At 30.4% G+C, this 16,655-nt stretch overlaps 2 protein-coding genes across 2 annotated transcripts; both read right to left on the reverse strand.

The window, feature by feature from the left end:
- Positions 1-1,816: 1,816 nt before the first annotated feature.
- On the reverse strand, positions 1,817-3,019 carry LOC113873484 (NDR1/HIN1-like protein 10). The gene has a single exon (XM_027511619.1). It carries the CDS (start codon positions 2,656-2,658, stop codon positions 1,975-1,977), a length of 684 nt encoding a protein of 227 aa, XP_027367420.1. The 5' UTR covers positions 2,659-3,019; the 3' UTR covers positions 1,817-1,974.
- A 2,983-nt stretch (positions 3,020-6,002) lies between these two features.
- LOC113872075 (NDR1/HIN1-like protein 1) lies at positions 6,003-7,882 on the reverse strand. The gene has a single exon (XM_027509317.1). The coding sequence runs from the start codon at positions 7,528-7,530 to the stop codon at positions 6,901-6,903; it is 630 nt and encodes a 209-aa protein (XP_027365118.1). The 5' UTR covers positions 7,531-7,882; the 3' UTR covers positions 6,003-6,900.
- Positions 7,883-16,655: the final 8,773 nt, after the last annotated feature.

Consider the following 16,655-nt stretch of genomic DNA (forward strand, 5'->3'; position numbering starts at 1 on the left):
AAATTAAACATATAATACAAATTCAAACAACAAATAATCATTCTATGCATATCAATATTCTCTTTTGGGTGATACATTAATACACAAAACATAATGATGCTAGTAATATTAACATTATTTGGTAATATTTATGCATTAATTAGAAACACTTATTATCTTTGGATATATAAATAAAGCTAATAATGCATACTGAGTACCAACGCTTATACCCATTAATTATAAGAACAACTAATCAACCTTTGGGTGATTCATAAATGTCTTATAATAATGAATTTTAATTAACCCATAAAGAAATTATTTATAATTTAGCATCCATCCTATGAGTAATTGAAATAAAGTTCATCACTAATTTTAGAATCAAATAAAATTACAGACTTGATCACTTGGGTGATTAACAAATCTATCATACATTTAATCCCAAAATTATAAGCATTCGTAAAATAATTCACATTTTTTATACATAATTTGCATTACTTTCAGAACAATTCTATAAAAAAAACATATAATGATGAAATCGAAAACCGTGCCCAAAAGTTACACATTATGTAGGCAATTCTCTTTATCTATGTTCAGAAGGCAGTATATACATATATATAAAGAATAGGCATCCAAATCCAATTGGCCAATATATATATATATGAAACAAGCATACAATTACGCAATGTCAGACATGAACAATAATGCTTCTATATATTCAACATGAGATAACAATGCGAGAGTCAATCACGTCGCAATGAAAAATAATGTAATACGGTTCTCACCAAAATTCAATTTGAAATTGACATGACGGGAAGACATCCAACCACAGGGAAAGTATTCGGCATGTGATTTTATACGAATTTAATGTTTCTAATTGAAACACTTAGCACGAATTCACTCATAGCATAGGCAACTAGGGTTCATAAAATTGGGAAAATTCATTCACGGAGAATCACAAATTCAAAAACCAAGCTCTAATATCACATGTAAGATTACTTATAGTGCATCATATAACATGTAACATTTACGGTACATCATACGGATCTTAGAATTTATCATTCCTACTGAAATTCAATGATAAGAGAGACATACCTTTATCCATTAAGTCCAATGAGAGTAAATCTTATGTTCCCTGTACTCAATCTATCTCTTTGCCAATTTTGATTCTTTCTTTCTCACACGCTCGATGGTTAACAAAAATGAGAGACTTTCTTAGCAGAGACTTTCTTAGCAGAGACAGAACCCCTTTATATATTTTGTTCAACCTCCATCAAGTTGATAACCATAAGTAACTTCTCATAATAACCAATAAGCCTTTTTATAGGCCTATAATGATATTTCATATGAGTCACATTATTTAATTAATTAATTTATTTATTTAATATGAACTTCTTTTTCCTTTAGAAGTTCCTTGGCTACACTAGTATCTTTGGTAGCCGGAATAACCGAAATAATAATTGGGCCTATGTTGCTATTAAGCAGTATCGCCCACTAACAAATGATCTCTAGCAATGTTGCCGGCTGACATACAACAATAGTGACTATTGACCTTTTTTTTTTATACATATGTTAGAAAACACGAGTCAATTAGGTTATGTATCAAAAATGTCTGTGACAATATTATATTAAAATAATAATAAAATTATGTTGTTGTACATACATATGCAAAATTAGTGTTGAGTTAAAAAAATAATAGTCAAACAATTAATTTTGAATTATACTTATTTTAAAAATTAGTTTTTAAATTAGTATTATTAAAATAAAAAGTCCCCTTATTTTTTGCTACAACTAAAAAAGCCTTTTAATTGCAAACTAAGCGTGAATAACATAAAAAAGAAGTAAAAGAATCTACTTGCAAAGGAAAATAATAACTTTTACAAAATCAGAAATTACAAAAACAAACTGGAAGGAAAAAGAAAGTTCAACCAACTAATCCTAATCCAATAGTAGATGGGAATGAGAAAATTAAATGTGCTGCGCGTGAAGTAGGAACCCTCAGAAATCGACGTCACACTCAGTGGGCTGAAACGCAGTCCCAGTAATCCCATTAGAACTCAAAGGAACCCCAAGCTCACACTTTGCCTTCGCCTTAGTGTCGCCACCTATTCCATCACCAAGCCTAAATCTAATCGTGAAATAGAGCCTCACATCGATATGAAAAACCCCTCTTTTCTTATCTTTGTCGAAATCAGAGTCGCGTTCGTGATCACGCGCCACCACATATTGCCCCAAGAAAACGCCGCTCATGCTGTCCGTGCTCTTCGTGTGTTGGCGGAACGAGTTCTTCCACGTGACCACGTCCGTTGAAGCGAACCCCACACCGTCGTATAACACTTGACCCTCCACTTTGTCATAGTAGATGTTGAGCTTTTTGTTGGGGTTTCGAGCAGTGAAGTTGAGTACGAGGTTGTAATGGAGGGTGTTGTCCGTGTAGTTGAATTGGGTGAGCTTAGCTTCTGACACGTGGAACTTGAAGAGGCGTGGCTGGACTACGAGCCAGAAGATGAGGATGAAGAGGCCAATGAAGACGATTATTGCTACTAGAACCTTACAGAAGATGCTCAAGAGACAGCAACAGCATCTTCTGGCACTGTTAGAGCGTTGCCGTGGTGGCTCTGCCGGTGGAATTGCTGGGCCGTAGTAGGCCCCATTTAGTCGAGGTTGCTTATATTCAGCCATATCTGTGCCTTACGAATGATATGGAATACAGAACTAAAGAGTGAAGTGAAGTGATGCAATGCGAGGAGGGTATGTGTGGATATATACAGGTCATGTGCTTGCAGCTCCACATGGCAATCTCTATAATTGATATGATTCATTAAAGGATCATCTTATATTCATTTTTAACTGGACAACATAAATAAAAGAGATTAAAAATAAATTAAATTTTTTTAAAAAGATTAAAAAGACAAGTTTAATAAAATATAAAAATAAAAATATATTTCACCTATGCTATTGATATCCTTTTTCTGCCTAATTAAATTTTGGCTTGACCATGAAGAAGACTAGCAGGTTGAGTTGACCGGTGCTAGGAATTGGATAGAATGAATTGGGCGAAACCACGACGAGGGTGTACATGTACGGGTAAGGACGCGTAATATGAATGAACGAACGCGTTTTGCGCTGCTCCCACAAAGATTACAACCGATTTTTCGTTGCCCACTTGACCTAGGAATCAATGTTTACAGTGACTTGATACCTTGACCTAGTCAATCAATTATCACTGCAGGTTAAACGGGCTCAGCCATTGGATTCCCAGACCAACCCGTTAACCTTGTTCAAAATTAAAGTCAGAATAACAAAATATATGTATAAAATTAATAAGTAAAAACAAAAGTAAGCAGGCCAGCCCGAGGGACCATGGATTTCAAAAACTTGAGTCCATTTAAAAATGAGCTTGGGCAGTTTAGACCCATTAACTACGGGCTTATGTAGAGTGGGCCGAACCATATACTCAGCTATAATGAAAACCATGGATGATATTTTGACCATGTGTGAGAATGGGCCAATTCCAAGGTAACAATACTTCTGATTGTTCATAATGGTACTTCTATCTAGTATCTGGGACAGAGTAGCCTACGGCCCAAAGTACTGACAAGAAAATTAACTTGCTTTCAGCTTAGAGAGACCTATAACCCTAATCATAAAGAAAGCCACTATCCTGAAAAACTAGTTATTTTTACCTTAACACAATAAACTTGTTTAATTTAGGTAAAATCCTCTCATTATATAAATTATAAAATATTTATAAAAATGTAAAGTAAAAAAAATTCTTAATTTGGTCCTTTAAAAAATTAAATGTATCACCACATTACTCCCTAAATTGAAAAAAATGATTATCTTATTATTAGTCTTTTCAATATTTAAATAATCATTATATATAACTATTTAAAGATTTTACTTCTAAATTAGTTTCTCAAATAACATGTCATCATATTTGATTTTGCAAGGCTCTAAAATAATGAATAAAAAATATTTTAAAAAATAAATTAATAAAAGCATAATTGAATGATTATTTTGGTGACAAAATTTAACTTTAATTTTTGTGCACTGTCAGTGTAAAAAAACAAACATTATATCATGGATAGATTTTTATATTGATTATTACAAAAATCAAATATTCTTATTGATATGATCATTCAGTGTAAATATTTTTTCAAAATATCAGTCTATTTAAATTAAATTGAAAAAACTTGAGCAAACTAATGTGCTAACGTGATTAATTTGATGATAATTTTTTTAAGCAAACTGATGTACTAACACATACAGATAAAAAGATGAAACTGGAGCCTTTTATTTTAAAATTTTATGCTTTTTAAATATGTTAATTTTGTTTACATTTTCTTTTATCATGATACATGTAATATGTGTTCAAGGTCTTCCATTCAACTTTTATATTTATATTTATATATATATATATATATTCATAGTAAAGAGGTTTTAGCCACCTTACAATTTACCATCTTTACAAATACACACCATAAACTTTACTTTTAGTTCAACTAGTAAACAGCATGTGCAATATGCATGTATTTTATATTAAAATAAATATATATGGAATATATATTAAAATTATTTAAAATATTAATTTTTTAAAATTATGTTAACTTATTTCTTTAATTACAAATAGTATGATCAAAATGATAAAGGTTTAAAAAAATTAAATAATTTTAAAATATAACTAGTTAGTAGCCTGATTAGTGCAGCATTTTATTTTAAAATGAAAAAATATATTTTAATAATAAAAGAGTAAAATTATATTATTATTATTATTATTATTATTATTATTATATGTGTATGTATATGTATATGTTAATATACATATAGCTTTTTTTTAAAAATTATTCTAACTTAACTTTGTTACCATAAAATATAAGATAATAAAGTGTTTTTATAAATGAAAATATGTGTTCACCGAAAACAAAAAAATTATATAAAGTAATACAGAAAAACTAACAAAAAATTGGTAAAAAATTAATAATTCAGTTTAGAAAAAAAAATATAAGGATTTAATTTGTGGTTTAGAAAAAAATATTATTAATAAATATTTAATAAAGAGGATTTAAATTTATAAGGATAGATAATTCGGTTACTGTGTATTTCTTCTCAGGTCTTGAAGATCAAGGGAGGGCTATCTCATCCTCTAAGCTATAAATATTAATATGAAGAAAAAAGGCGCTGAGAGATTTGAGTTAATGGTCGAGAAAACGAGAGATTATGATTGATAACGGTGTACTGCTACACAGATATGAGTAAGGCTTCGTCTGGGGTAGCTGAGTTGAATGTTCTTGGTGAGTATATATATCGTGTGGGGGTTATCTTCACCTTGACATGCATGGTGCCGATTGTGATCATTTTTGACAATTCAAAAGAAGGTTCCTTTAATCTTTAACGTTGTTGTACTTACCAGACCGGCTGCTCTGTCGGTTATATTCACCAATTAAGCTCCCAATTAACTTTCGTTTGATGTGAGGACTGTACTCAAGGTTAATTGAACTGGATAAAAACAAGTTTTTTGGATTGGGTTAACCTTGGTTAATTAAAAGCTTATACTTTATATATAGTTCGATTCACTTTCTATGTCACTTAAGTGGTCCAAAAAATTATAAAATTATGTCAGTCTTAATTAAAATAACAACTTATGAGGCGAACATGATCGACATTATTATTAAGTTGAATTTGTGGTGTGCGATCAATGTAATTTTCTAAAAGCAAGTTATGCTTTCTAAATACATCTTATATTTTTCTTCACCTAGGTCTCATTTAACTTACAAATAAATCATACTATACGTGTATTTTAAAAAAAAAAAATATTGAAAAATCAACTCATATTTCGTAAATATATGAATAAGTGGAGTTTACAAGTTAAATTATTTAAATTTTCAAACATCACACGAAAAAAAATTACATTAGTGAGGTGAAAAAATCCTTAAGTTGGGTCATCTTAACTTTGATTTGATTAAAGGATATGAATGTAGATAAGGACCGTTTTCACTCATACAGTTAATGGAACTATGGAAAGAAAGGTCCTTTATTTGAAGATATTATTAGGTGGCAAAGTAGGTGAGGTAATTTGAAAAGGACCACCACTATGCCGTGCGGGACAAACAAATATACACTCACATTCCTCCAAAAGCCACCCACAATCCCTCAATAATTCACCTTTTCCCTTAAATCCGTTCTCATTACAAAATAAATTTGCTAGAGTTGGGATAATGGAATTACCCTAATTTTCAAGAGGCTACACTTTTCTAGCTTCCACACGGAACATCATATTCCACACTAAAACCTTTTTCTATCCAATATAGCACACACATCAAGTGGAACCTGAAACTGAAACTGTGGGTACGGTGCAGGTATATCTCCAGCCAAATGAACACATTGAATCTCTAAACGCTATCCAAAAAAAATAATTTATATAATAATAAAAGTGGTCCAATACGTGCAGATAAAACAGGCGAAACGGAATATATAGACTAGTGAATATACACACATATATACCAATACAATTAAATAATTAAGCAACGAAAGAATAAAGAGATGCCCTAAAGGTAAGTGAAAGAACGTCCAAAGCCAAAAGAACGCTTATCTCACAATAATATTATTGAGAAAAGGAAAGATGTTGACACCGTATGCCTCATCACACACTCATTTGTAATCCAAATTGGAACGAGAATTTATTACCACCGTAGTTCAATTACATTTCCATGTTATCCATCTCGTAATTTTGCTATATCCCCTCCCCGACTCTTCAATCTGTTTCACATTTCTATAGCAAAATGCAAAATGCAAAATACAAACACCGATGATTAATCCATACACAAGTTACACGTACAATAACAATTAACAAAACAGTGGAAAAATACGTACGTATAAAAATACAAAGAAAAGAGTAGAGAGTATATATGTGAAGCAGTAGCACTAAACGCTAACGGAGCAGGGTTGGACTAGCTGGAACTTAACGGCGTTTTCGCCAACGACAACTCCGCTATTCCGTGGGCCGAAACTGATGTACGCGGGGCAACGGACGAAGAGGTGGTAACGGCCTGAGATGAAGGCACCAACCTTCCAACGAACTCTGCCGTCACTTCTAACGGTAACGAGGACGTTACCGTTAATCTGATCCTGGCGGAGACCTTCAAAATTAAAAGGCGCGACAGGAACGTTTGTGCCGTAAACAAACGGCGACCAAACGTTTAATTCTTTGTGACCCTGATACGATGGAGGGATAGCGGTCCGGTAAGTGATTTGCTGGCTCCGGTAACTGATGTAGGTGTCGAGACGGTCGTAATAGACGCCGATGCGGTCGTTGGGGTTGCGTGATACGAGTGTGACTTGGAAATTGGAGGTTAAGAAATTTGGAACGGTGGCGTTGAAGGCGTAAACGGTGACGTCTTGGAGGATGAAGGAAGGTTTTGAGGGTCTTAGAATTGCCCAAATTAGAAGGATTGTGAGCAGCACAATGAAGAGAAACACTATTATGCCCCAGAATATTCGCAGGAATATTCTCCTCCTCTTCCCCTTGTGGTGGTCGCACTCCTTCACCGACATCTTGTGTTTTTATTTTTATTTGATTAGATGGCTTGTGATATTGCTATCTGTGAAGATTGAATAATATAATTTGGAGAGGGGGGGCTATGTGATGGTGGTTGCGATGAGGGAGAAGAATGGGGGGTTTCGTGTGGGAGACGCTTTGTGTGAGATGTGTGTGTTTGGTGTTAATTTATTCGTAAGTTAAACTGTGGTATTCGGAGGATATGATATGATGATAAGATCGTGTTATGTTATGGTGTATATATTGTTGGGATGTTGTGTGAATTTGAATGGTGGACGCTGCTTTGATGAATTGATAGATAGAATCATAGATCCATATTAATATATGTGGAAATTTAATGGCTTTTGGTTGTTGGGGCGAATTCAGCATGTTGGTTACTTTTATTGTTACCAATTCATTAGAACTACAGTGTGAACTTGGAGTTTGGTTATTTCGTGTGTGTCCCACTACTTGTACAAAAACAAAAGCGTAACGTTGGTAAGTTTAACCTGCTAGTTTTGTTATTTTCTCTCAATTCTACATAGATACCATGCTGCTTTTCTTAGTATGATAGTACTGTATCTGTATGTCACACCTTTACGTTCTGCACATGTATGACATATGGATCGCTAATGACAGTTCATTGGAAACTTATGAACGTAACTTCTGTATAAAACCAAAAAGGATTTACTGTCTTCGTAGTTTATTTTCGGGTGTTATTGTCACGTGGTGGCACCGTTTGAGGGTTATTCACTTGTCAATAGTTTATGTCCAGAAAAAATTCCTTGTTTTTTTTAAAATCGTTTCCAAAAATAAATAAGGTGATAAATAATTTCGACATATTAAGAGCACGTTTCTTCCCTTACACTTTATTCACAAATTACAGTCCAGTAGATTTATAATTGTGTGTGTGTATATATATATATTAATGAATAATTTTTCGTTGGGAGCAATTAGACAGCTATTGAAGTCCTTAGAAAGTGACTCACGACTAGTATGTGAAGGTGTATATTCTACGCCTATACTTTTTCAAGACCCAAGTTTCACTCGTCCATTTCCATGATGACATGGATTTCATTAATGGTAGATGCTCGCTCAAGTCCATAAAAGGGTGCTTTACTTTTTGGCAATGAAAGTGTTAATATGAGACAAAAAGGAAAAAATGTGAGCTTTTGAACCCACGAACTAACTTCCACAAATTGAAACAATAAAAGATACATATATTTACAAGCACATTAATTATTTTGTTATATAATTTTAGTGCTATTTAATACCAGTTAAATTTATTTTATTTTCTGTATATTAATATTTTAATTTGACATATAACTAAAGGTTAGAGCATGAGTGCGAATTGGGATTTTTGATCTGAAGGTGGATCAAAATTTTATTACAAAAGATTAAATATTTTCTTTTCAAAGGTATTAGATTACCTTTTAACATGATAATGCTTCTCTCACTTACAAAATTGAATGAGGTAAAATTAGTAATAAATGATACTGTAAATGATTAGGGCGTTGTTTCTTCCTAATTCCATCACTACCTTGCGTTTAGGAAAAGCTTGTCGCTGATTTCAGTGCTCACTGTTTTTTTTTTATTCTTTCGGTGAAGTCAGTGATTGGGAAGGGAAGCTTCAAGCGACATGATTTTGGCCCCACTTACAACGACCGAAGCTTTCAGCTCAGCCATAAACCCCATCTTTGGTTTCTCTTTGATTATAAATTTCAAGCGTAAATTTTTAAGTATTTTTATATTATTTTTAATTAAAACTATATTTATAAGATATTGCCAAGATATAATTTTAATTAAAAATCACACTAAATATATTAAAAGATTATGCATAAAATTTTATCCTTATGATAAATGGCTTCGAGAATATACTTGGCACTACCATCTCCAATCTGAACCAAGCAGAGATACAAGAGAATAAAGAATCAATGAATCACTGTTCTAGAAGGAAGAATTTAAATCAATTCCTAACTCTTTTTATTTAATCTGTGGGGTCAAACATAATTTCTCTGGTTTCATGAATTTTGGGGTACAGTTTTATCACTTAAATTTTCAAAAAAATCGTGTATAAAATATTATATGTAATAATTTTTATTTTTCATACACATGTTTCAATGTAAATTCTAATATTAAATATACAATTTTTTTTCGTTTCAAATTTTTATTCAAATAATACTTTTTATTTACTAGATAAAAAAACAAAAACAAACAGGGATTGAAGAAACCTTAATATGGGTCGTGTAGTACGTAGAATACCCTCCCCATGTTTTAGTTTTAATTGAGGCATAAAAAGTATATTTTAGGAGCTCACTGAATAAGAGCCAAGCCATTTTCAATATTTAACTTATTCATTTTTTGTAAGATCATTTTTATGTATTATTGGGCCATGAAGTTAAATTTTATCTATAAATTTATATAACATGCATGCATCTCTCAAATGACATGAATAAAAACTCTTACCACCATGTCGAAAATTTAACTACTAGTAAAGTTACAACTCTTGTATAACACCATGCATTACATATAAACAATTTTACTTTAATATAAGCCATTAAACGTGTTATCCAATCCACAGATTAAATAATTCACAATGCAACCCTGACAATTTTTTTTTTTCTCTAGAAACTACCTTTATCATTCACGTAAAGTAATTTAATTTGAGCCAAAAATATATATAACATAATGACATTAATTTTTAACATTTTTTTCATACGGAAAGCTCAATTACGACATCTTATCTTCCAAAAGAATCGACCATGTACAAGCATCTATTTATAATCTTCTTGCTTAAGGCCAATTTTTTTTATTTGTTGCATCCTTTTTAATATAGGTAAACATTATTTATTACACAATCTATTTTATTACTGAATAATAAGACATTGTTCATTACATAATTGAAGAAAAATACCACGTTTAATAATTTTTAGTCTCACTACTTTCTCAATATCTGAAAATTACTTTAAAATTAATTAATTTATGTTAAATCGAGAAGATTATTTATAACTAAATATGAAAATAGGTTAGACTCACTTATAATCTAACCTTTTAAAAGTCTGACATAACCTAACTTAATTAATTAATAAGTTTAATTTAAATTTTTAAAAAAATTTAATTAATTAAATTTAAATTTAAGAAAACACCTATTAAACTTGTTAAAATAACCTATTTAAAATTCATAAAATTTAATAATATATTAAATAATTTTATATAAAAATTATAATATAATATATTAAATAAACTAAATTTTAAAATAAATAAAATCTTAATTTAAAAACTTAATTCTATTTGTTGTATTTGAAGAGTGTCTCTACCGCATTCTCTCTAAAAGAAAAAAATCTTGCTTCTTAGAATCTTTTGTTGTATTTTTCTTTTATTCAAATAACTCAGACTATAGCTAAATTAAGAAGAGTTAAATTTCATGTCACATAAACTAAAAAACCTTAATACCGTATATAAAATAAGTCGTATAATTAGAGTGAACAAAATGAATTATTTAATCCATTTGAACGTACTTATTGCAGACAAAAAAAACTGAGTGTAGTCAAGTTAAAATTTTAAATTTAATTTGTTTAAAAAAGTAGTGTTTAAACTTGAAAAAATCTATTTTAAAAAAAATTATAAGCTTTTACATATTTAGTACATCGATTTTATCATACCACACTAATAAAATTTAAATTTAATTCATACTTAAAATTTAAACTTAAAACCTTATATTTGTCATTCAGGTTTAAATAAGTCCATTTTACAAATTCTACGTCTAATTAAGTCTGTCATTTATATTTTTATTGAAAATCTTATTAAAAATAGATTAAAAGTCCTAAAAGTGTATTAAAAATATTTCATCAAACCCTTTTCCTTGTATTCTTTAGTACCTTAGCAATATTTATTAGCATTTTCAAGTGGAAGAGGACTTCCTTGAAAGTCGTTATTGACTCTACTACTAACTAAAAACACCAACTTCACATAAATGCATTAATGCCATGCATTGATCATTGCCACGTCATTTAATGCAAGGATGATATTATTTTAAAAAAATTATATTAAATAAAAATATTAGTTAAAAAATAAAAATTATTATTAATGCACATTTATTATTATTTTTAATGTATTTTAATAATTTTTGTAAATTTCTTAACTATTACTTTTTAGGCACCAGTGTTCTTGGAGTAAGCTCTAAAATAATTTAGTCTTCGAAATATTAAATTTTAATTATTTAATCTTTTTTATCTTAGCATGCAATTTTGCTAATGATCTTATAACTTCATTATATTTCAATATTTTAAATGTTTGAATATGAACGTCAATTTTTCAAATTTTAAAAGCTTATTCAAACAATATACACCACAATAACATTTATAAAGCGATGATATTACATAATATATATATATATATATATATATATATATCATATTTTTAAAAATTTTAAATAAAAAATTCAAATATGTTTCTTTTAATAAACTATTTTTTCCTTTTCTTGTTATTTTTTATTCTCAATATTTATTTTCTTTTTTTAGGAGACAATATTTCCCTTGTCTTGTATTAGTTATTAGATATAAATCCTTTTTAATGTATTTTTAATCTACAATTATGAACTAATCTAATAAATTTTTTCTATTTTTGCAAATTCATTCCAGCCTCTATACTTCACTTTTGTACTTTCTGTTGGTTTTTTTTTAATTAATTCTATTGAGGCTTATTTCTCATTTTTGTATTATATCCAACCATTTTTTAATTATATCATGTTAAATAAATTTAAACATATATATCAACTAAAAGTATCAATATAAAAGATAAATCGTATGTTTTAATTTATCATCAATTAAAGAGTTTATAAATTTAAACTAAATGATTTAATAACTAATTGTACATATTATTTATATTCAAAATATTATTCTTTTTTCCTTATTCATGGTTTCGAATTTTATTTCAAGAAAATGAATATCTTATTACAAGCTTTTTATATTCAAACATGATATGAAATATTTACGTCAAAGTAGTTGACAAATATATTTTTTTTTAATAATAATTGTGTTTTAATTGATAAAACTCCTTTACTTTACATTCAAAATATTTTATATCTATTTATAAATAAATAACTATTTCATTAGAAACATGCTTTCATATTATATTCTACATTAAATTGGTTTTACAATAACATTTTAATTTATAAAAAATATTAAATTAAAATGGCTTAAATATGTTATTGGACCCTATAAATGTAAATAATTTTGTGATAAATCCCTATAATTTTTTTTTGTTAGGATGTAGTCTCTGAAAAGTTAAAAATTCAGGATTCAAACCATGTCGTTAACCCTATCTTTGTTAAGTACTGAATTGACTGATAGAGAACTAGTTTAGCAGTTCACATGGCGCCACGTGGCCATCTCGAGGCTTAATCACAGTCTATGTGGCATGCCACGTCATTTATTATTTATTATTATTTTTATTTAAAATTAATATTTATAAATAAGTCTTTGAACATATTTTGTATAACTGCATAAAAGTTTTTCTAACTTTTTTTTTCCGCAGTTTCTCCCCTCCCCTCCCCCTTCCTCACAACTCGCTTCTCCCTCCCCTTTGTCGTTTTCACCTCATCTCCCACTTATCCCACCAAAGCTTCCATGCTCTCTCCACTCGGTATTGCCCTATCATTCAACTCTCTCTCAGTTTCCTCCACTGCATTATCATTTCAACTCTTGAAATTGCCAACTTGCCATGAGAATGATGGTAATGTGGCGAAAGTGAGGAAGATGGTTATAGACACTGTTAAGCTGACAAAGAAGTTAAATGTGTTAGATTTTGTTTAGGGTGAGGGAGGGGGTGGTGCAAATGGTGGTAGAAATGTGGTTGTTGGAGAGAAAGAGATGTAGGGAAGAGAGAAGGGTGGTGCGGATGTGAAAAATGGATGTGGGTGTTGGAGGGAGAAGGAGGTGGAGAAAAGATGAGAGAAATAGGTGGTGGGAAAGGGGGTATGAGGATGGCGCAGATAGGAGAAAGGAAAGGGGTGGAGGAGGGGATGATGCAAATGGTGGTAGGAGTGTGGGTGTTAAAGAGAAAAGGAATGTAAGAAAAGGAGAAAGGTAGTGTGGATGTGAGGAATGAGTATAGGTGTTGGAGGAAGAAGGATGTGAGGAAGCGGTAGGGGGTGTGAGAATGGTGCATATAGGAGAAAGGGAAAGGGTGAGAGAGGGGGTGGTGCGAATGGTAGTAGCAGTGTGAGTGTTGGAGAGAAATGGACATGGAAAAATGAGAAATATAGTATGAATGTGAAGAATGTGTATGAGTGTTGGAGGGAAATAGGAATGTGGGAAAGGGGTGGGGGAAATAAGTGGTAGAAAAGGAAAAGAGATGATGTGGATGGAGAAATGAAAGTGGATGGGGAGAGGGGTGAAGCAGATAAGAGTGTAAGGAAGAGGAAGGAGTGAGGAAAGTAAAAAGAGAAATATCTTTTATATAATTATATAAAATAAGTTTAATGACTTATTTATAAATTTTAATTTTAAATAAAAAATAAAAAATGTAGTATAACACGTAGAGTGCTGAGTTGACTGACAGATAAAAAGTTCAACACTTAACAGAGAGAGAGAGAGGGAGGTTAATAACATATATTAAATTCTAAATTTTTAATTTTTTTAGAGACTATATTCTAACAAAAAAATTTATAAGAGTTTATCATAAAAAAAATTTATTTATTAGGACCAATAATATATTTAAACCAATTAAAATTTATTGGACTTATGTTTAAATCTATGAGACATTAAAAACACATGAAACGTTGAAATATGATTTATTAATTAAGGACCTTTCTTTCTGAATGGTTAGCAAATTACATACACTTTCTTGGTACATGTAAATTTTTCTGTAAGAATAATAATAATAATAGAAAAAGAGCTTATAACACACGCACCAATCAGTTATCATCTCCATCCATACAAAAGCTGAATGCAGCTAAGTGTGACTGTTGGGACGAATATAAAATAATTTCGCACTCGCCATCGATCCACAACCACACAAAAATCTCCACTATCAAACATTTTGCAATAATTAAAATCGAGTAGCCTATTCTATTGGGTCTGGCAAAATGGAACATGCTTCAATAAGTCTTTATCTTGTTTGCCTACGTTGCTTACAGATACTATATCTAATTGAATAATTAAAACAAACTCAAGAAGGAAAAATATTTATAAGTTGAAAAACGTTTGCTCAAAGCCTCAAACATAAAATGACGTTCAATTAGTTTCAGCCAATCAAAAAAAATTTGGGGTTGCCACCTAGTGTGGGACACTGATTAAAAAATTTAATAAATAATAATTTTTTATTAAAAATAATAAAATATACGAGAATAAATGATTTTTTTTGTGTTTCTTTAAAAAAAATTATTTTAATTTCTTAACCGGTGATTATCGTTTTTTCAAAAACATTTATCAATATTGCTATACAATAATAGAAACAGCTTTATTTGATAATAGATGCAAGACAATGTTAGCTTTGTTTTCAAAATGTCAACAATCAAGATGTTTATTTTAAAGTAAGAAAATAGTGTCTTAAGATGGAGAAAGTTTTTAGATTCACAGAGCATTTATAAAAAAGTGTTTATTTTAAGTCAAGAAAATAAACAAGAATTCAAATTGAATGATTAGAGGCAAGATTTTATCTTCACTCAATAAACATCTTTATTATGATAATAGTATTCTTTTCAGCGTATTAATTAATGTCTGAGATATTTTTAGGCCATATAATTAAAAAACTTTTATACAGTAATAAAGAAGGAGGGTGGATGTGCATGATGAGTTAATCTTCGCTAATTTTCTAACCCTCATTGCACTCTGTTTTCTTTCTCTGTATGCCTACTCCAACGAAAACCAAGGAAGGAAACTAAAATCTCACGCAAATCATAATTTACACACAGAAATACAAATTTAATAATGCTTTCGTGCGTCATACATCTTTATCGGCATCTTCTGTTGCTTTCATACAATAATTGACATTCTAAGAACTCTCATTCGGTCTCCAGTTGATGTATCTGCCACTGCCAGCTACAACAAGTCACAATGTCTAACGCAAGCAACACGTACGAGCTCACAACTCTAAGTTGTCTCTCTTTCACAGTAAATAAGACATTTATTTTGTTTATTAGTTGAAGATTTTGTTAGTCAATTTCACTTTTTGAACGAATTTAATTATTAAATTGTTTCATTGTCCTTCACTTAGCCGCCCAAACATTGAAAGATGCGGGCTTGGAATTTATAATAACATGTTAAAAAGTTTATATTTATGCGATAAATGTATAACCCCATCTGCTTAGATATTTATTATTTGAACAATGATACGTTGTTAACAACGAAACGTGGATAATGATACTCGTGCTATTACGACAATTGCAACGATGCACATATCTATATGATGTCACAGCGAACTTGGAATTATTTTTGTTGATGTTCTTCACACATACGTTAGGTTCCCTAGTTAGATATCCATGTGTGGAACATTGACAAGGCCATGAAAGTAAACAACGGAACATAGAAATTAAGAAAGGCCTTCTTCTGGGCCACACAAGTGGGTCCAAACTAGTCTGAATTTTATTACCATAAGGTTTAAATTTTATTAATCTTTTTCAAATAAAATATTGTCCACCGACAGTATACGTAAGTCCAGTGGTAGATACAAAGAAGGAAATTATGCGGCTGTAGCACGTCCAAGTTGACGACCGCTTAAGCACCGTTGAGCTTATCTGTGTTGATCTAAAGTTATGTTAATGATGATTAGTGTTGAAATTATTAACAAAACACTCTCGTGTTCAAGATACGTGTCCGTTTATAATATTTACATAGAATCAGAATTAATCCATATTATAAGTATGTGGACCGGCCGTGCTGCGTCTATATTGTCGTCTTACATAAAATAGTTAATTTTTTTAAAAATGAATAAATAAGTTAGTCTACAAAATTAACTTGCATTTTGTGAGAATCAAAGCACATAAATCTTCAATTAAATACATCAAGATTTGTTGGTCAAGGTCAGGTAGCAGGTTATGTGGACCGAGTTGCGACTTGTATACTCACCATTTAGGAATTTGATTTTTACGCTATTGTTTTTTTGTTTTTTTTTGGGTTGCCCGCTCCTCCTTTTTTTACAT

This window comes from Abrus precatorius, unplaced genomic scaffold (assembly GCF_003935025.1).
Source record: "Abrus precatorius isolate BTA unplaced genomic scaffold, Abrus_2018 Scaffold7, whole genome shotgun sequence".
Taxonomy (NCBI): Eukaryota; Viridiplantae; Streptophyta; class Magnoliopsida; order Fabales; family Fabaceae; genus Abrus; species Abrus precatorius.

Bases quoted from the DNA above. Each gene is read 5' to 3' on its own strand.
- LOC113873484 (XM_027511619.1), bottom strand. From the start codon at position 2,658: ATGGCTGAATATAAGCAACCTCGACTAAATGGGGCCTACTACGGCCCA.
- LOC113872075 (XM_027509317.1), bottom strand. From the start codon at position 7,530: ATGTCGGTGAAGGAGTGCGACCACCACAAGGGGAAGAGGAGGAGAATA.